The sequence below is a fragment of the Magnolia sinica genome, chromosome 9 (assembly GCF_029962835.1).
Source record: "Magnolia sinica isolate HGM2019 chromosome 9, MsV1, whole genome shotgun sequence".
Lineage (NCBI taxonomy): Eukaryota > Viridiplantae > Streptophyta > Magnoliopsida > Magnoliales > Magnoliaceae > Magnolia > Magnolia sinica.
The window spans coordinates 11,991,649-12,013,481 of NC_080581.1; the positions used below are offsets into that span (position 1 = coordinate 11,991,649).

A 21,833-nucleotide genomic window follows, 5' to 3' on the forward strand; every position below is an offset into this window, starting at 1 on the left:
AAGAGAAAGAAAAGGAAGGAGACGAAAGGCTATGTAAACCCTAAAGAAAATACGGAGCGGGAATGGCAAGAGCAGTAAAAGTTTAAAGTGCGGGGCCCCTGACGTTATATAAGGTCGCCATACGACGGAGACAATTAATGAGGAAATGATTCGACGCCTGCATCGATTCCCTCGCTCGACACGTGGCGCACGTCAACTGGCAACAATAATACCTTCGCTACGTGTCCAATCCTCATTGGCGGGATGTGTGATTTGACGGCTGACGGCGCATGCGATGTCAGGAGCTGAACCGTCCCCCATCAAAGGCCTCATGGAATGCATTTAATGATCACGACTCATCTCGGACTGAGTTACGAACCGACTCCAAACTCGCTACTCCTCAGTGTCATATGAAACACTCTATTAGATGCCCACTGTTGGGGGCAAAAATACAAGTCCGAAGACTCGGACTTAATGCCTCGGGACTCGGACTTGATACCTCGGGTCGCCGAAGGATGCGTCAAATCCGAGGCATGGTTCGCTAAACCGAGGCAATGGTTGAGTCGGTTCGAACGACTTGTCAGCGTTCCGGGCACGTGTCGGGCGGACCGCCTTGCAAGACCGACCGTCGCTAGGTCAGATCTCATCCCGGATATCTTGGGATAAGATCTCCGACCCCGAAGCTCACGGGATCGGATGATGGCTCAAGATGGGCACGATCCTATCTCCGTGATACCAGGAGAAGATCCCGCGCTCGATATCAGGAGAACCCGAGAAGATCCCGCGCTCGATATCAGGAGGACCCGAGCAGCTATAAAAGGAGGACCCTTGCCACCTTGAGAGGTACGAAACAAATTCCTCCTAAAAACCTTCCAATACTTTGAGACCCCGAGTCCAGGCCTGACTTTGGCATCGGAGGGTCCCCTGCTCGAGCCAGGGTCTCCTTTGTTTTCTTTCTGTGCAGGCATACAAGGGTCCAGGAGGACGAACCAGACAATTGCATCAACAATATTTATAGTTATTTATCGTAAATAACTTCAATTTTTCTAAACAAACGAACTAAAATATAGGATAACTACTTTTTTAAAAGTTGTATTGTGTAACACACAATTTATTTAAGATAGAAAAATCACATATCTTGTTAGCTTGAGTCATCGGAAATGGCATGGACCAATGAGACGATGGCACTGGAATTCCACGTGCCTTTAACATAGATAATCCACACTCAATTATAATTCACAAGTAACTTATATATCAATTGGGTTCGGATTGGGTTGGGCAACCCGAGACCAACCCAAATTTTATCGGGTTGGTGTTTATATAGCCCAAGCCCAAGACCAAACCCGATACATTCTGCTGGAGCCCAACCCAATGTCAGGTCGGTCAGGTTGAACCCGCCCGATTTTCAGCCCTAATGTTAACACATACTTACCATACTTTTTAGTACTTTAAGGTTAATGGTAACACATATACACGTGGATGCTTGGACTTATACGGTCGCATATACGACACGTTAAGATATATTATATACAAACCTCTTAAGTTGTGGTGTGGTATACTCAATTTCGGAAACGCTTTCAAACCTCACCCTAGATATATTGTTAGAAATGGTAATTTAAGTAGCTTTTGATATGATTCATGATTGAGAGACTTTGGCCTCTTTGATCAGTTCGCCAAATACCCATATATGATCTTAGCATGGTGTGGACATCAAAGTTTGTGCTTTTAATTCTTCCACATCATCTGCCATATTAGAAATTTTTGGTGAATTAAATGATATTTTAATATTGATGATGAGATTGTTTGGACTCTTTAGCAAAATGTCATTTATCTCTTTCTTTTGTCATCTAAGTTATTAGATCTATTTAATTTTCTACTTGTGTCTTGAGCTGAAGTTGCTTGGTTTAAAGGTAATATCCCAAAGTACTCTTTTATAGCTTGGACTACATGTTTGCTAAAATTAAAAACTAAAGAGATAATGCTTAAACTTGGAATTATTTCGATTGGCTTGTGCTTGTTTTGCCATTTTCTATTGAGACCGGCGACCACCTCTTTTTTGAATGTCCTCATTCTTTTTGGATATGGGAGTAATAATTATTTTTTATTATAATTGTGTGGTGACACTACTTACATTTGATTGCAATGATGATTTTACTATATTTTTTGTTTTACACATAAGTTATAAAAAAATAACAATTTTATAATATGAAAGTATGATAATTACAAATTACTTTATTTATTTTTTTGTTGTTTAAACAAACTCCTGGAAATGATAATAATGGCTTATTTAATTTCCATTTCATAAGAAATCATAAAAGCCAAACATGCATGTTGGTGTTACATCCATGTGCCTCCTCATGTTCACTGCACCTCCAATAATCGTCTTGATCGAAAACTGAGGTGGGACACACTGCTCGAATCTAGGTACAATCACACTTAAAACCTATACACTCACATGGTGTGGGCCACCTGAGTTTTTGGAATGGCTTAATCTTGGTGGGGCACACCTAATGTCTGGATTGGGTGGCAGATACACACCATTGACTCCAAATTCTATCTGAAAGGTTCAACTATGGATAGGGGTGTAAACCAAGTCGACCTGTCCTCAGCTTAACTCGGCTCGGTCAGTAGGCATACCTAGCCAGTGTTCGACTCAGCTCGGTGACCAAGTCATCATGTCTAGCTCGACTCGGCTCGGTCAGCAGATCGGACCAGTTTGAGCCAAGTTCGAGCTTGAGCTTTCGAGTCGAATTCGAGCTGAGTTCGAGTTCGAGTGCTTACCGGCGGGCAGGGTAGGCGACGGTAGGACTGTTGAGTGGCGGCGGGAGGAGGCCGAGCAGATCAGACAACCAGGCAAGGACCATCGGAGACCGGACAACACAGGGCAATGGACGAGTAGGCAACCGAGCAGGGCGACGACGAAGGGTCGGTCGCTGGTCCAGCAGAGAGAGAGAGGCTAGGGTCGCTGGTCAGGCGGGACAGAGAGAGAGAGAGAGAGGGGCAGAGAGTGATGGTCGCTAGTTGGGCGGGACGAGCAGAGAGAGAGAGAGAGAGAGAGAGAGAGAGAGAGAGAGAGAGAGAGGCAAAGAGCTAGGGTCGCTGGTTGAGTAGGCATTTTTTTTTTTCAAACAAAAAGAAAAAAGGGTAAAAGTGATTTAAGGTTTTTTTTTTTTCCTTCTTATACCATATGACCGAGTCGAGCTGAGTTCGAGCTATATATCGAACCAAGTCAGGTCGAGCTCGAGCTAGCCCGAACTCGGCTCAAACTCATTTTCAAGCTCTAAAAACCAACTCGACTCTAATTGAACTCAACTTCGAACTGATCTGAGTCGAGCTTTTGCGAGCTGAGTCGAGCAAGTTGACCGAGCTAGCTCGGTTCGTGTGTACCCCTAGCTGTGGGTGTGACCATCCCAATGTCCTATTGTTCCTTTGGTCTGGCCCACCTATTTATAGATCAGGCTAGCTTTGGGGGTTTGGGTTAATACGGGGTACATCTAATGGATGGTTTGGATAGCCATCATATTTCACGGTGGGCCCCACACAGCTCGAATCATTGACATTCCCCCGCCAGTAGTCCAATCGCTGTTATTTTTTTGTGCTATTATTGGGACATGTTTGTCACTTAAATGGTAAATTATCATACAGGCGTGCATTAAGATGCATGTGCCGCGTCAGTTAAAACTTCCAAAATCACATGCCACATTGTGGAAGGAATATATCAAAAGTACAGATCGATCGGACGATCCTCACCGTCAAGACTAGTGGCCGTTTAGGGAACGGTCGAATGACGAAATTGTTGGATAAAGTTGGACGGTTAAAATCGTCTGAACATTATAATTCTTTTGAGAATGCATCCAACCTTTATACTGTCAGGCCTTTTTTTTTTTTTGTTGGACTACTCTATGGAATGATGCATGAATCATCGTACATGTATAGAACCATTCCACTTTATGTGTTGCTATCACCACCGTACAACGTGGCAAGCTAGCTTTTTACCGGGAGCGGATTAGGTGAGATATGTCCACCTGAGGCGGATGAGACCCTTGACTTTGGGTCTTGCAGTGATGTATGTGCCTTAAATCGACACCGTGCAACCGTTTTGAAAGCTCATTTTAGGGCATGATCCCAAAAATGAAGCAGATCCAAATCTTATGTGGATCACACCACAGGAAACAATAGTGATTGAATCCCCACCATTAAAAACTTAATGGGCCACCGGATTGTTTATTTTCCATCCAACCTGTTGATAAGGTCACAAAGATCTGGATGAAGAGACCACACAAATATCAGCTTGATCCAAAAATTTTGTGGTCCACGAGAAGTTTTTAATGGTCAATTATCATTTTTTTTCCTGTATTATGGTTCACCTGAGATTTTGATCTGCTTCATTTTTTGAATCATGCTCTAAAATAACCTTTCAAAACGGTTGGACGTGTAGATTTTTTAAATCTATTGCAATGCGTGGGCTGAAGTTTTTTTTTTTTTTTTTTTTAAATGTGTGACTCATTTGACTCGATGGATTCAAGTCGAGTCATGACTCACCAGAGCTGAGCTAAATTGGCCTGACTCACCCGAGTAAGGGAGAATTAGGAATGGCTCATGATACTGACCAGACTGATTTCGAGCCAACTCGGACAAGTCTTCAATCCATGGCTTAAAGATGTGCAATGTTTAGAAACTTATCAAATGACAGTAATAATCATGTGATTGTAGGACTAGGGTTCAAGTCCTTACCTCAGTGGTAGACTTTGACGAGTTTCAACATGAGGTCTTGGGTTCGATACCCATAGGTGGTGAAATCCCACTACGGCGTGCATGGGTACATGAATGTCGGGTGTGTGTATTAAAAACAAAAAATTGTAATTGTAGTACTATATATATATGTTTGGCATCTTGATACGAGACTTTGATTGAGTCAGGTAAACCCTATTTCCCAACTATGATCATGTATGTGTTTTATCCATGTTATTTATTCATTTTGTCAGGCCATCTTAGTCCTGTAACTTTATTTAAATTGTTGTATTTCACAACTAATTGCCAAGAATGTAAAGAGTTATTTGAAATAATTGAAAAGAAAGAATATGTGAAAGGCATGAGGAAAGAGAAGAATCCTCACTTTTTTGGCCCACTTGGGTATTGGATCCGATTCATTTTTTATTTGTTGTATTAAAATGAGCTCACAAAATGGATGGAAGGGGTGAATTTCTCATAGACTTCACGGTGGGCCCCACCTAGGTTTCTAGCGCATGAACTTCCTGACGAAGGCATGCGACATCCACATAAAATTACATGAGAAAATGGATAGATGGAGCAGATAAAATACATAAATCATGGTGGACCTCACAGAGTCTACTCAATATGCTAAGTGTAGTGAGTTACTCACTACGCAATCCGATTCCCTCCGTTGAGAAATCGGATTGCACACTGAGTTACTCAGTACACTCTTATCATACTGAGTAAACTCAGTTGGGCTCAACTTTAATGTATGTGGTCTATCTATGCCGTCCATCCATTTTTTCATCTAATTTAAGGGGTTGAGCCCAAAATTGAAGCATATCCAAATATCAAGTGGATCATATCACTGGAAACAGTGGGGATAATGATTTCCACCGTTGAAACCTTGTTAGGCTCCACAATGATGTTTATTTGTCCTCCAACATGTTCATAAGATCATATAGACATGGATGAATGGAAAACACAAATATAAGCTTGATCCAAAACTCATGTGGCTTCGGAGAAATTTTCTACGACAGAAGTTCAATTCAATTGTTTCTTGTGATGTGGTCCATTTTAACATTATAAATGCTTCTTCTTCTTTAGCTCAAACCATATGATTATCCGAGAAAATGGATAGATAGAGCGAATAAAATACACAAATCATGGTTGAACTCATAGAATTTTACGTTTTTGTTTTTTCCTAGCTTGTTAGCTCATAAAGTATACTCATTACCCTGCTAAGCGTGTAAGTTACTCACTACCCAATCCGATTCACTCATTTGAGAAATCAGATTGCATACTGCTTACGCTCTTATCCTACTTAATAAACTCAATTGGGCCTACCTTTAATGTATGTGGTCTATCGATGCCGTCCATCCATTTTTTTTATCTAATTTAAGGGGTTGATCCCAAAATTGAAGCATATCCAAATGTCAAGTGAATCATACCATAGGGAACAGTGGGGATAATGATTTCCACCGTTGAAACCTTGCTAGGCCCCACAGTGATGTTTATTTGTCTGTTCATAAGATCATAAATGAAAAACACAAATATAAGCTTGATCCAAAACTTACAGGGCTAGGGAGAAATTTTCAAGGTAGTAGTTCAATTCAACTCTTTCTGGTGGTGTGGTCCATTTTGACATTATAAATGCTTTTTTATTTTATTTTATTTTTATCGAACCGTAAAATTATCCGAGAAAATGGACAGAGGGGGCCGATAAAATACATAAATCATGGTGGATCTCACAGAGTTTACAAAGTACACTAGCATACTGAGTTACTCACTATGCAATCCGATTCCCTCTGTTGATAACTTTTTAAGGGGCCACATGAGTTTTTGATCAAGCTGGTATTTTTGTTTTCCCTTCATGAATGTCTATGTGACCCTATAAACAGATTGGATGGTTTCAACGGTGTAGGTTATTATCGCCACTGCTTCATGTGGTGTGGTCCACTTGAGGTTTGGATCTGTCTCATTTTTTGAGATTTCTTACTAAAATGACATGAAAAAAAAAAAGAGGATGGATGGTGTGGATAAAGCCCATATGTCACGGTGGCACTCAGATGCACCGTCCGTTCCTAGACAGGAACATGCGGGGGCAGTACCCAATCCGCGTCGAGTTCATTTTTCTTCTATCGCGACTCAGAATTCCGAGCGTGTGGCTGCTCACTGGGCCTCATAAGACTAGTTTTCAGATGATCGGGACCGTCCAAACAGTGAAAACCATGACACTAAAGAATTATGAGAAAAATGTACTGCGTGGTTGGTTTCATCATCATTCTATATATCTGAACTAAGACCAATGCAAAGACAATTTTCGATGGCTAACATTCAACCATGAAATAGAATTTCAAGAGCCTGTTTCTGTCATTAAGAGAAATGAACGGTTATAATCATTATAACATCTTATCATGTGGGCCCAAGTCGAAGACGACAGACGCTGGATTCTCAATTGCGACGGAGAAAAAGCGAGGACTTTGAAATCAGACACCGAACGAATGGGACGGCGAAAGCCTTTACCAGAAAGTTCCTGCCCGGGATGCTAGGTGGGACCCATAATGATGTTTGTAATAAATCCACACCGTCCATACGTTTTTAGAGATCATTTTAGAACAAGACACGAAAAATGAGGTCGATCCAAAACTCAAGTGGGCCGCACAAGAGAAAACGGTTGGGATTCAGTGACCACTGTTTGAAGCATTTGTATGGCCACAAAGTTTCATATCAGGGTAAGTTTTGGGGTTTTCAATTCATCCTAGTGGGAGTGACCTTATAAACGGTTTGGATGGCATATAAACATTACAATCCCGTTGGACACTTCTTCGTGGAAATAGGACTGTTGGATATATTTTCATTTTCAACCGTCTAATAAATTCCCAACAATCCGATAATCAGATAATAAGATAATATTAATTTACATTTAGTAACGATTTAAAACTTTTTAAATAATTTGGAAGGTTTAATTTGACTACTTGTATGCCACCACGTATGCAAGTTCGAAGTGCCTGCGTATCATCCATCACACTCCACCAGAGTATCAAAGTTTTCTCCTTCCTGCCCCCATCTCCCATCGGGGACACGCGTATTTCCTGCAAAAGCCTGCGCAATGATGCTGGGTGGAGTCCATAAAGATGTTTGTGAAAAATCCACTCCGTCCATCCGTTTTTCGAGCTAATTTAGGATATTTAACCAAAAACAACGTAGATCCAAAATTCAAGTGGGTGACACGAGAGGGAAAATTGGGGCAAGAAATGCCTACCGTTGAAACACTCCTAAGCTCCATCTTGATGTTTATATTCCATCCAAACCGTTTATAAGGTCATACCCACTGGGATGAAGTGAAAAAATGGAAATTTTGGCCTGATATAAAAATTTTATGGCCATAATAATGTTTCAACGGTGCTCACTGAATTTTCACTGTTTCCTCTCGTGTGGCCCACTTGAGTTTTGGATCGACTAAATTTTGATTATACGGTACTAAAATGAGCTTTCAAAACTGATGGACGGTGTGGATTTATCACAAACATCTCGTGGACGCCGCCCAGCATCCTTGCGCAGGAGCACCATGCGAAAAGGCTTTCGCAGGAAATGCAGGACGCTTTTCCCTTCCCTTTTTAACTTTGCAGCCCTAGCGCCAAAATCCCCAAATGTCTCTCTCTCTCTCCGATCTTTTTACGCTCCGGTCGCCGATCCGATCGCTACCCATAAATAGCTCCCGAATTTCCTTTCGATTTCTCGAGAAGATCGGTAAACCATTGGAAATTCGGCGGGAGACCTGTTATAAGTCTTTTCTTCAACAAGGTACTTGAAAGGGAAGAGGTCGAGATCCGGTCAATCTCGGCCGTCCGTTACAAGATCTCGCCGGAAAACGGAGGAAAATCGGCTTTCCTTCTTGTTTTCCGACATGGATTCGGTCGGAGAGATGAAACGTAGGTCTGTAGGAGGCCCCAAAAAAGAATGCGCGAAAATCGAGGAGTCTGACTGTAATGTAAGAACAGACGGGTCCGACGATAAGAAGAACCGGAGATTCGAATGCCGTTTGATCAGATACGATGCGTTGCCGGAGTATCTGAAAGATAATGAGTTTATACTGGATTATTACAGATCGGAATGGCCTCTGAAAGAGGCTTTTCTGAGCGTTTTTCAATGGCACAACGAAACGCTCAATGTGTGGACGTAAGTACATCATACATCCATCCATCCATACATACGCCATGTATCCATGCATGTATGTGGTTTTTTTTTTTTTTTTTTAAATTTATTCATTTTTGCAGGCATTTGGGGGGATTTGTTTTATTTCTTGTGCTGACGGTGTTGAGTTCAATGGAGATTCCTGAGGTTAGAGAAATGATTTCCGGGTTTTCCAGGTACGTTGCAAGGGCATTTTCGTCCTTCGATTTTTTTTTTCTTTCAATTTTAATGGATATTTTTTTTTTATTATTTTTTTAATTTAAAATTTGAATTTTTTTTTTTGCCAGATCGATTCATGCGCCTTTGATGAAGAATATCTCTGCAAGCTTCTTACCGGTGAGTCACTCGTTCGACGTTCGGTCAGACGCGTCTGACAAGAATAAAATTGAAAATAGATTGTCCGGATTTGTACCGTACAGCGGATCTGACGATCTCGTCGGGTCCTCTGTATGGGCTAGTTCGTGTGCGTCGCACGATTTTTTAAACGGTTGCAACTGATTGTCTGCAATCCAGACCGTCCAATTGTTGAGTCATATGTGGGATGGAGCATCTCTATAATCGAGTTGCTCCAGCAATCTTAGCCGTCCATTTCACAAGCTGAAGTTAGATAGCTCGGCCTCTTCTTTTCAGTGTACTGGACGGTTAAAATGAGCTAAGCTTGTTAGCACACAGCACCGACGAGAAGCTCCATGGTCCACCTGAAATCATCTGCCTCAATTTTAAAATGAGCTGGCAAAATGGATGAACGGCCTGGATAAAACACGTACATGTTGGTGGCGCCACAGAGATTTTCCAGTAGCTGTGTTACACGACGCAATCCGAGTCCGTCATTTTCCGGAACATCCGTCGTGGCCCCGTAATTTCAACGGTGTAGATTGAAGTAATGTAGTTGCAACTGTTCAGCAAAGGTGTCGTACTGCTCGGGTTTCCAGTACACTACTTGGCTAGATATTCACTAACTGAAACCGTTGGTATGATGGGCCACACCATTTTTGACCTAATCACCAAAGATCAAAGGCATCAACTGTGCAATAGATGGTCAACAAAAAAGACGTATCAACGGTTCACATTCAATGAAGAGAAATTGGGTTAAAATTTACTAATTACGGTTGGTGCAATACTGGCCATCCAATGGTGAGGCGCATTACACCAACGGTTTGGATCATCATCATCGGCCCCATCTATACAAACTAAAAGCCCGGGCGGATTTTACGAATTTCGGCCCTGGAATTGTATTAACATCCAACGGCGGGTGATTCACACCGTTCTTGTTTCAAAAAAAAGGTTTCATACCTTTCTTGCCTCGGTATCTTACGGTCGGACGCTTCTGGAGTTTTTAGTGAGAGGAGTTATATGATACTCAGGCAGCGCATGATGCTCGATACACAGGCACTAAGAGATTATACACGTCGTACAGATTAACTCAGGTTAATCCGACTGAATTGTGGGACCCACTTTCTGTAAGTTAAATTCCCAAAATCAGATTGTTTGAATGATACAAACCTCTGATTCGTGGGGATTTGATTATTGAAATAGGACCATTGGATATTTTTCATTCGTAACCGTCCATTAAATGCATAGAATATGATCCTCAAGAATTAATGATATCATATATGCTGAGAACCATAACCTGTATGAAACGTATGCGATTGTGAATTAATTTCTAAGTGCCGGCGTATCATCCACCACACTCCACCAGAGTATCAAATATTTCTCCTTTTCATCAAGTAGCAACTGATTGTACCTGATAAATGCCCGCGACTTCTGTCATTATTCCTGCGCGCACTTTTTTGATACTCTGGTGGAGTGTAATAGTTGATACGCAGGCTCCCGGTTATTTGTAAACGTGGTATATATTAGCCCAGTTTGAGGTTAGCGATCATATAGCTAGAATCGTTTAATGCATGCATACTTGAAGCTTATTGCGTACTGAGTAAACTGTGGGGCCAGCGTGATGTATGTGTGTTATCACCGCTGTCCATCTGTTTTACCAACTCAAGTGGGCCAGTGTGGATAATTACACCCACCGTTGAGACCTTAGGGCCCACATTGATTTTTAGTTGTCATCCAGCCAACGTGGATGAAGGGAAAACGCAAATTTCAGCTGGATCCAAAACTAATGTGGCCTTCAAGAAAATTTCAACGGTAGCCGTTCAATTTCCACTGTTTCCTGTTGTGGCCCACTTGAGCTTTGGATATGTTTCAATTTTGGGCTCAGGGCTCAAAATGAGCTGGTGAAACAGATGGACGGCTTGGATAAGACACGTACATCAAGGTGGGCCCCACAGAGTTTACTAAGTACGCAATCCAGCGTCCGTATATTCCGACCAACGCCCATCCACCGTAACAAAATAGATGGAAAACCACTGTATACGTGTCAGCATCCGTACATTCGGTGTCACACACCTTAGATCGATCATATCCATCCATCCACTTTTCCACACTGGATCTTGACGGGTGTTTAGGTACGGCCGTCGCTTGTGATGTCACTGATCAGATGGCTAGGATCATCTGATGAATGTGAAATCCGAGCAATTAACATCCACAGAAATTTCGGTTCTACACGGCTCTAAGTAGCATCTTGCCTGACGTACTATGAAAGCTTACCCAATCCAATGCGGCCATTAAATCTTCACCACGCATTTTGAGCTACATGTATGCATGTGGGCGGTTAAAAATTGTGGTTGTTGCAATTTAATTGGCCCGTGTGATTGTGTAATGCATTGAATAATATATCGCTGACTGAGATGGACCAATCACTATACAGCAAAGGAGAAAAAAAGCAGGAAAGTCGTGGTTTGGGCAAAAACGGAGGATCCGGACTCGAAAGAAAATAAATAAGCTTTTGTCTGTATTTAATAGTATAGTGAGCTGAGCGTATCAGAATCGGACGCGGATTAGATACTGACAGGTTGAGTGGCGAGACTCGCTACTAAAGTGACGTCACCAAGTTATGTGAGACCTACATGATGTATGTGTTGTATCCGCACCGTCCATCAATTTTTAGAGATCATTTTAGGCCATGAGACAATGAATCAGATCCAGATTTGGAGTGGACACCACCAAAGAAAACAGTGGGAAGAGTGACACCTACCGTTGAAACCTTCCTAAGGTCCACTTTGATGTTTGTATGAGATCCAACGTGTTTATAAGTTAAGACAGACGTGAAAGAAGGGAAAACACAAATTTCAGTTTGATCGAAAACTTTTGTGGGCATTAGAAAATTTTAATGGTGGGCGTCACTCTCTCCACTGTTTTCTGTGGTGGGGGTCCATTCGAGCTTTGGATCTCACTCATTCTTTGGCTCCTGCCTTAAATTGATATCTCCAAATGAATGAACGGTGTGGGTCCCACGGAACTTGGTCACGTCAATTCAGTGGCTAATCCGCGTCCATCAGAATCTTACTCTGCCCACGGTTGCATTTGGACACGTTTGCATTCACATCACCTATCTGGATCGATCATGACCCTTTTTGAAAACTGGAAAGAGACGGGAGGGATTCATGCACCTTATACTCGGGTTTCTCTTTTAAACAACCTGTATCATGGTTCTTCGATCAAGCCATTGGTCGGTCGGGTCATGCTTTCATGGATGGTGAGCCAAAATTTTTCTTTGATCTGATGGTTCCAGTCGTCCATCGTAGGCCTTTTTTTAAATTTTTTTTTTTTTTTAATGTAGAATGAGCACGTCTACAAATTATTCATCTGCATGCAAAAGTTGTTCACCTGCTTATACGCTATTGTCTCTGTGGGGCCCACCGTATTATGTGTATATGGTGGATGCGGATTCCCTGCGCAAGGATTCTGGGTGGTGCCCACTGCGATGTTTGTGAAAAATCCACTTGGTCCATCTGTTTTTTGAGCTAATTTGGACATGCGACTAGAAATAAGGTGTATACAAAACTTAAATGGACCACATGAGAGGGAACAGTGGGATTTAGTGACCACCATTGAAACATTTATAAGGCCACAAAAGTTTTGTATCAGTTTAATTTGATGGTGTTTTCACTTCATCTCAGTGAAAATGGCCTTATAAACGGTTTTGATGGAATATAAACGTCAAGGTGGAGCCCAGGAAGGTTTCAACGGTAGGTATTCCTTTCCCCACTGTTTCATCTAGTATGGCCCATTCGAGTTTTGGATCTTCCTCATTTTTGGTTGCGTTTACTAGAATGATCTCGAAAAATGGATGGACGGGTTGGATTTCTCACAAACTTCACAGTGGGCCCCAGTCAGAATCCTTGTGCAGGAACTTCATGCGAAAGGCTTTTGCAGGAAATCAGCGTCCGTATATGGTCCAATCCGTGCATTAATAAGGCCCACCGTGATGATGGGATGCCTTATAAGTCGGGCATATCCAACCATTAGGTGGGCCACTGGCCAAAGGATGGTTATATCCGTCTATTTTTTGGTCATCAACTTTCACGGTGGTGGGTGACTCTTCTAGACAGGTAGGATGCCATTCACACGCCAGGGTGGGCCCACAATCAATCCTTGTAGATAAAGCTCAACCACAAGGACTTTAGTGGAAGCGGCCTCAAAATCGAAAGCTTTTAGTCTTTTTTCTTGAAAAAAGTAGATTCTCCTACCGACCGTTTTATCTGAATAATAGACCACGCCATTGAGGATTCCCCAAAAATCTCCCGGATGGGTGAACTTTTGTCGCCCTTTTTTTGTCGACCGTTCATTCTAGGTCACCGGGTAGAGGATTAGGATCCTTGGGCTGAGAAATCTTTCGGGCATCTAATCCATGCTGAGGAGCTTCAGATTCATATGGTCCACTTTACGTACGGTCGGGTCATGGGACCCGCTATAGACAACCGATTTTGGTGAGTGGTGACAAGACGGTCAAAATAGAAAATGGGGAATGCTCACACACAACTAGTTGGTGTGTGCGGCCCACGTTGTATTTGTATGACATCTCACCCATCCAGCAAGGTTGCCCAAAAGTCAGGTCGATCCAACCGTGTAGAAAAATAAAAATAAAAAGAGCAACCACCTAAAAAGCTCCACGTTCATGTGGGACGCATCTAATGGTTGGATCGACCCGAATTTTATGGCATCCCATTTTCACGGTGGGACAACCTTGCTAGACGGGCTAGATGTCATAAAAACAACCATGTTGGCCCCCCTACACGCTAACTAGTACGACGGACAGCTAATTGTGTGGGAGCATTTCTCATGAAAATAGGATATCGTTCCCATCCTACTCCTTTTATTTAAGAGGGAGTTATTTGATACTCGGGCTGCTTATGACACTAGATACACAGGCACTTGTCGAACCCCCTGTAGTGTACATAATTTAGACGGCATTGTTTAAATTATTTGTATGCATCGTCTGTAATTTCAAACTGCCTGCGTATCATCCATCGCACTGCTAGAGTATTAAAGTATTTCTCTTAAATAAATGTCTCTAGGTTACGGTCGTCCAATTCACGTGATCTGGCATGATTGGGACACTAAATCCAGCATTTTCCACTCCCCTCATTACAATTTTTTAATGCATGCGTGTGAAGATCAGGTGCTATAAATGCTCCCTTTGACTTTATATCTATTCTCCCTTTGAACATGCGCTTGTTTAAACGCATTCACATGGTCACCTCGCATGCGTTTACCTCAATGTAAACCGTTCATTTGGTGGGCCTGGGTTTTGGCGGGACATAAACCCAGTTGGATTGGATGGGTCTGTCTCAGAATTGGATTGAACGGACGATCCTACTCCTTTTAATGAACACTCCTTCCTAATATTTGGTTTATTGACCGTTTTCCATCTAACAGTCTATTTCATGCTAATTGCGTGTTTGGATGCCACCCATTTTATTATTTTTTTTAAATTTCTAATTATCTGCCTAATCCAATTGTTGCTGAAGCTGCTCCCCTCTTGGAATTTCCACATGCAATTATATACAGCACGTGTTAGAAAAATCCAAACCGTTCATCAAACTGGCCATCATGAAATACCCATTTATATGAACTGAACTGAACTATAATCTGGAATGAATAATTATTATTAACTAAAATGAGATGAACTCATTTTTAGGTTTTTTTATTGGGAATGTTTAAACCATGTTTGGTTGATCGGACTTGTATTTTCTTGTCTTGAAAACCAAGTTTATGTTGTGTTTGTTTGGATAAGGGCATGTTTGGTTGCACCAAATATCATGCAATTTTAATAACATTTTTAAATCATGACATTTGGTGCAACCAAACGCACCCTACGCAGAGAGAATTTAAAACTGTTTCCAAACTTCCCCATTAAGAACATTTCTAACATTTGTAGATAGGTTGTCTGGACCTCTGTTTGATTATCAAATTCTTACCATTTTACAGGACCATTTAATGAGATTCGTGTTACGAGATCAGACCGACCATATCATGGAACCCATTGCCAGGGTCCCACGTTGGCCCTGGTTCATCTTCCTATCCGGGGCAATGAGCTGCTTGGCCTGCAGCTCTCTCTCCCACCTTCTCACATGCCACTCCCGGCGCATGAACCTCTTCTTTTGGCGCCTCGACTACGCAGGCATCTCTCTCATGATCGTCTCCTCCTTTTTCCCACCAATCTACTACGCATTCCTTTGCTATCCTTTAGCACGGATCTTCTACCTTTCCACCATTGCAATCGTAGGACTAGTAGCTATCCTGACTCTCTTAACTCCTGCATTCTCCTCTCCTCGTTTCAGACCTTTCCGTGCATTGCTTTTCCTTACAATGGGCTTTTTCGGTGTGGTCCCAGCCACACACGCCCTCCTAATCAATTGGGACCAGCCCAGTTGCCATGCTGCACTCGCTTATGAGCTTTTGATGGGTCTGGCCTACGCCGTTGGGACGGGGTTCTATGTTTCAAGGGTCCCAGAGCGGTGGTGGCCCGGAGCTTTTGATCTAGCTGGGCACAGCCATCAGATCTTCCACGTGTTTGTCATCGCGGGGGCGCTCGCACACTATGCTGCCACGCGGGTGCTGATGGATTGGCGAGATGGCGGCGCCACGTGTCAGGCGTATGGTGGGTCCACTGGCCTTCTTAGCTGGCTGAGATTATAGAGATATATATATTTTTTTAATGTGATAGTTATATTTGGTGGTGGTGAAGTGGGTGGTCTGTTTGGCTGCTTTTCAAAGGGGATGGAAATTATCATAGAAGGGTTGAGTGGTTGTGGAAATGTTTGTTTGTGATTCCACCCCTTTATTTTGTGACTGATGTTTGGTCAGAGTATATATCAAATATATTTTCTTGCTCTAACAAAAACCGGTTTTTAGAATTGTTTTATGATAGGAGGGTTAATTTGATACTCTTGCTTCGTAGAATGCTTGATACGCAGGCTCTTAGAAATGGTACAAGTAGCATATATTAACTTGGTTTAAACTGCCTAAGTTGTGGCTGTTTCATGGATGCTTGTTTTTTCAAATAAGGCCATTGGATATTTTTCATTATCAATCATCAAAATAAATGTGGACCAATTTGATATTCAGGTAATTAAATAACCATAATATTTGGATCATGGTAGTGTGACCCCTCAGTACTGAAAAGCTCTGTGGGCGTTCTACCGACGCTGTCTATTCTTGCTGCGAAATTATTTTAGTGTATGAGCCCAAAAATGAGGTAGATCCAAAGCTCAAGTGGACCTCACCACAAAAATGAAGTAGTGATGAGCTTCCTAAGGCTTACAGTGATGTATATGCATGCCATCTAACATGTTGTTCATAAAGTTGCGTAAACCTGGATGAAGGGAAAACATGGAAATCATCTTAATCCAAACTTGAGCTTTGGATGTCCCTCATTTTTTGGATGATGCCCTAAAATGAGCTGGCAAAACAGATGAACACCGGAGAGGGGTCACTATGCAATCCGAGTCCCATCTAAACTGGCATGAATAACTTGGACGGATTAAGTCGAATTACTTGTATGACAGGTGTGCAATTTTTAACGAGTGCTTGCGTATCATTCCACACTCTGCCAGAATATCAAAGCTCTTCCCTTTATAACAATATGGGAGTGTTTGGGAACGTGGAGATCCCAAATTTCCTAGGGAGCGAATTGGGTGAGACCATGGAATGACCCAGTATGGTGCAGCCCTTACTGTGGGGCCCACCTTGATGTATGTATTCTATATCCATGCTGTCCATTTTTCCAGATCATTTTAAGGCATTGTCCCAAAAATGAAGCAGATCCAATTATCATGTGGACCATACCATAGGAAACATTGGGGATTGAACGCCCTACCATTAAAAACTTCCTGGGCACACCTTAATGTTTCTGTAGTATTTATTTTCCATCCAATCTGTTGATAAGTCATATAAGCCTGGATGAAGGAAAAAAAATAAATATCAGCTTGATCCAAAACTTTTGTGGCCATTAAAGTTCAATCACTACTGATTCCTGTGGATGGTCCACCTGATAATTGGATCTGCTTCATTTTTAGCACAATGCCCTAAAATGAGCTGATAAAATGGATGGACGGTGTGGATACATAATACATACATCACGGTGGGCACCATGGCAAGTGCCGCACTATCTTAGGTGAGTCCGGGGTCGCACCGAATCCACTCCCCTCCTATTCGAGAGGTGAAACCAAGATGTGACTTTAGTTTTGAGTGTTCGGATGCAGGATATCTAAAATGTGACATGGAAAAACCAAGATTGAAGTAAAACGTGATTTTTTATTTTTTATTTAGTAAAACACTGAAAATGTAAAATTTTATTTATTTATTGATTTCAATTGGGAGAGAAGTAGGTCTTCTATTTGGAGAGGTTTTTCATTTTTAAGGTATTACAGCCATGTTTGGATCGAAGAATTTTTCGTGGAATCTGGTGGAAATTTTCATGTTTAACTGATGGCTATTTACTGTAATTCCGTCTCAAGCAAGGATTCCGCATTTATGGTACGTGGGACGGTTCTTGCAGGGGTATGTGGGCCCACATTGACGTATCTGTTTTATCCATACGGTCCATCTATTTTGAAAAATCATTTTAAGATATGAGCCCCAAAAGGAGAGATATCGAAGGATCATGTGGACCACACGAATTGAACGCCTACCGTAGAAAACATCTTGGGTGCCATAGAAGTTTTGGATCAAGCTGATATTTATGTTTTCCCTTCACTTATTTAGGTACGTGCGATGTTATGAATAGGTTGGATGGTAAATAAACATCTCGGTGGGCCCTAGTAAGGTTTCAACGGTGGGGATCTTTGTCACCACTGCTTCCTGTGTTGTGGTCCACTCAAGCCTTAGATCTGCCTCCTTTTTGGGATCGTTTACTAAAATGATCTTTCAAAATGGATGGACACTGTGGATAAATCACATACATCACAGTGGGCCCCACAGAACCCCTGCAAGGACCGTCCGTCTGACGGTTTTATGGGCTCTGGTTGGGAATCACATTGAAATTTGTAAAATGGGCTTTTTGTTTGGGAATCACATTGAAATGTGGAAAATGGGTTTTGTCTGGGAATGACGTTGAAATGTGGAAAATATAAAATCATATCTCGCAGCCCATTCACTATACACCAGACGAGTGAAATCTTTAGAGGAAATCTTCAAGATTCCTCACTATCCAAACATGCCAAAATATCACATTAGGTGAACCTAGTTTTCATTTTCATTAAATTACATATGAATCCAGCTATCCAAACAAGACCTTAATATTTTTTAATGATTTATTCAAATGTAACAAAATGGGTCAGCAAGTTCATACATGAAAAGGCTATGGTTTCGAGATCATGACCGTTGATCTGAAGGAACACCCACTAGATAGATGATGCCTATAAAATCCCCTACGTCAGTGGCTTATAAATCAATGGTCAGGAATAAAGAAGAAGAAAAATTCATTGATGAGATGGGATAGTGATCCAGTTTGATTTTATTTTTATTTTTATTTTTATAGATGATGCTGCATGCATGGGCAGGCACCTATATCCTCAATTTGGATCACTGATACATGGCCCCACTTCCTATTAATGGATAGAATTTTGTTTGAATGCATCTTGTCTTTTACTTATAATCCTATGCACGGCTATTACAAGTGTTTTAAATATGGAAGAACATGTGAGGCAGCTTTTGTTGGGATTTTGGCCTACCGAACACACTGATCTAGATCTAGGATAGCAATTCAATGGCACCAAGCACATACAAGAGAACACACATATTTAACGTGAAAAACCCTTGCGGGAAAAAACCACAGCACAAAACGACAAAATTCCACTATGAAAGCATCAATTACAAAGAGAGAGGACTTACCTGATTCGAACAACCTCGAATCTCACTCTTGCTATACCCTTTGATAACCCTAGAACCCTTTAGAATATCTTTAGGAAGCCTTAGAATACTTTAAAATAGCCCTAGGGACCCCTATTTATAGTTTAAGAAACTTTCCTTTCGCACCCTTCCGAAACCGCTTTAGATTTTCGCAATCCGTACAAGATACGGACTCGAATCTGCGTAATCTCGACTGGTTGAGCCGAGTCCTCGACTGGTCGAGCAGCCCGGACACCAAAAATCTGTACTTGCTGGACTTCGAGTCGAGATGGCCTCAACTAGCTTAGTGACCCACTCGACTGGTCGAGCAATTTAGAAGATTTAAGACATCTTCTCTGACAACAATCTCCACTATGTCTTCAATCTTCAAACGTGTAGCTCCTTGACCTCTTCCCTTATCTCTGTATCACATCATAGCTTCTTGTGCATACTCCGTCCTTCTTTTCTAGCATCGCCAAGCTCAGAGAAGTTACACAGAACTTGAACTTCTCTGCATGAACGATCTAGGTGAACATGCCTGCCAGATCTGAGTGCACGTGCCCAACTACTTTTGTTCCTATCTTCTCAAAAGGAAAGACGTAGTCTTCTTACCATCTCACCGCTACCCAATATTGCTTGCCGGGGTACTTGCTCACAACACTGATAGCCTGTGAAATAACCGATCTAATCCAGACCCTCACGTACATTGCCAACCGCATTCGAATAAGGCTCATGAGATATCCTGCTTTTCCTCATCTGTTTTAGGACATATCTTGAGAAAAACTTGAAGAGAGACGCGTAGGGAACGCTCTCCGGCTTTATTTAGCCCATCACATCCGTGATTAATACCTACACACAAGGTATTCCTCCTTTGATTACCAAGGCCTACTTCTCTTTCAGTCTCAATGCCGAGAACCATCTTTGCAGCCCCCTGATCCTTCATCCTAAATGTCCTACTTAATCGAGTTTTCAGTACATTGATTTCAGACATGTCATAATTGGCGATCTACATGTCATCAATTCCTGACTCACCATGAAGGAATCAAACCACTGCCTAGGCGACAGGTCGAACCACGACCTCCTGCAACAAAGTCTTTTCTCAGCCCCTTTAACTTCGAACCGCTCTGGTTACTTTATGTAGATCTGCTCTTCACTTTCCCTTGCAGAAGTGCAGACTCCACATCCATCCTTCCAGCTCAAGATACATTGGCCAACCAGCACCAATCACGGATCTAATAGACACCTGCTATACCGTCGGCGCGAACATCTCTAAGAAGCCGATCCATTCTCTCTGAGCATAACCCTTCGCTACCAACCTTTCCCTATTTCTATGCTGTATCCTCTTAAAGATCCACCTGCATCCAACCGCTCTTCGGCCCACTGGAAACTCCACCCGTTCCTATATATCGGTCTGGTACAATGAATCCATCATATCGCTCATAGTCACCTTCCACTTCTCAGCACCAGGCTCACCTAGAGCCATCAGAATAGAAGACGGATCCTCCTGCGATATTGGAGTCGTTCATGTACCTCGCCGATATCCTGTGATCATGTCGTGTGATTCTTCTCACAGGTGGCTGCTCCAGCTGCTCTGTATCCTTGTTCGCACGTATCAGCCTTCCTGCCCTGCTTGCTCATGTGGCCATGCCCAGCATGCCACACATGTGCAGAGGTGGAATCCGCTACATTCACTACAGCTCCATCTTTTGAAGTGCTCCCGATTAACCTATACAGGTTACCGAGTCATTGCCTTTTTATGATTACTTGTACCCCATTGGATACATTAAGAGCACCATCAATACCTGTGAACTTGCAGCCCATTGCCTCAAGTACAAAAAGAGAAATCAGATTCTTCTTCAAATCAGGAACATACCTAACATCAGTTAAGGTACGCTCCACCCCATCAAACATCTTGATACGCACCGTACCAACAGCCACAACATTACAGGCAATATCATTGCCCATAAATACCTGTCCACCATCGCACTCCCTGTAGCTGGTGAACCAACTCCGATGAGGAGTTATGTGAAAAGATGTTTCTGTGTCTAGAATCCACTCGCCCTTACAATCATCGTATGGCCGTCTAATCGTAGACACAGACAAAACATTACCATCACATCCACTCGATCTATCTGACATGGCAGCATTGGCCTCTCTGTATGAAGCCTCAGAATCTTCTCTCTTTGATTTAGAATTTTTACAATTCTTTTTCACATGTCCTTCTTCCCACAGTTTCAGTACTTTACCTTTCCTTTGCCCTTGCCCTTAGATTTGGATTTAGAACCTGAAGAACCTGTACCTTGTTCAGAATTCCTACCCCTTGTAAACAAGGCATTAGAAGTTGTCCCCATGTTGTTGTTTAGCTTTCTCATAACCTTCCCTTGAAGGGCTGAGATAACGGTGTCGACACTCAAAGTTTTATTCGTACTGCACATAGTGTCCTTGAATGACTCATATGACACTGGAAGAGAATTCAACAACATACGTGCTTGTTCTTCATCTTTCATCACTTCCTCCATATCCAGCAATTTGCAAAACAATTTATTAAAGTTACTGATGTGAGCCTTGAGATCTCTACCCTCTGTCATCTTGAAGTTATACCACTGCCGCTTCAAGTGTAGGCGATTTTCAGATGATTTTTTCGCATAGACATCCTCTAACTTCGCCCATAACTTAGCCGCAGTTTTCTCCCTCATAACGTTATAGAGAAC

The 21,833-nt window shown here is 42.1% G+C and overlaps 1 protein-coding gene across 1 annotated transcript; it reads left to right on the top strand.

The window, feature by feature from the left end:
• Positions 1-8,335: 8,335 nt before the first annotated feature.
• Positions 8,336-16,081, top strand: LOC131256907 (heptahelical transmembrane protein ADIPOR2). The gene is made up of 4 exons (XM_058258009.1): positions 8,336-8,874; positions 8,973-9,065; positions 9,177-9,225; positions 15,220-16,081. The coding sequence occupies exons 1-4, from the start codon at positions 8,603-8,605 to the stop codon at positions 15,928-15,930; spliced, it is 1,125 nt and encodes a 374-aa protein (XP_058113992.1). The 5' UTR covers positions 8,336-8,602; the 3' UTR covers positions 15,931-16,081.
• The last annotated feature ends 5,752 nt before the right edge of the window (positions 16,082-21,833 follow it).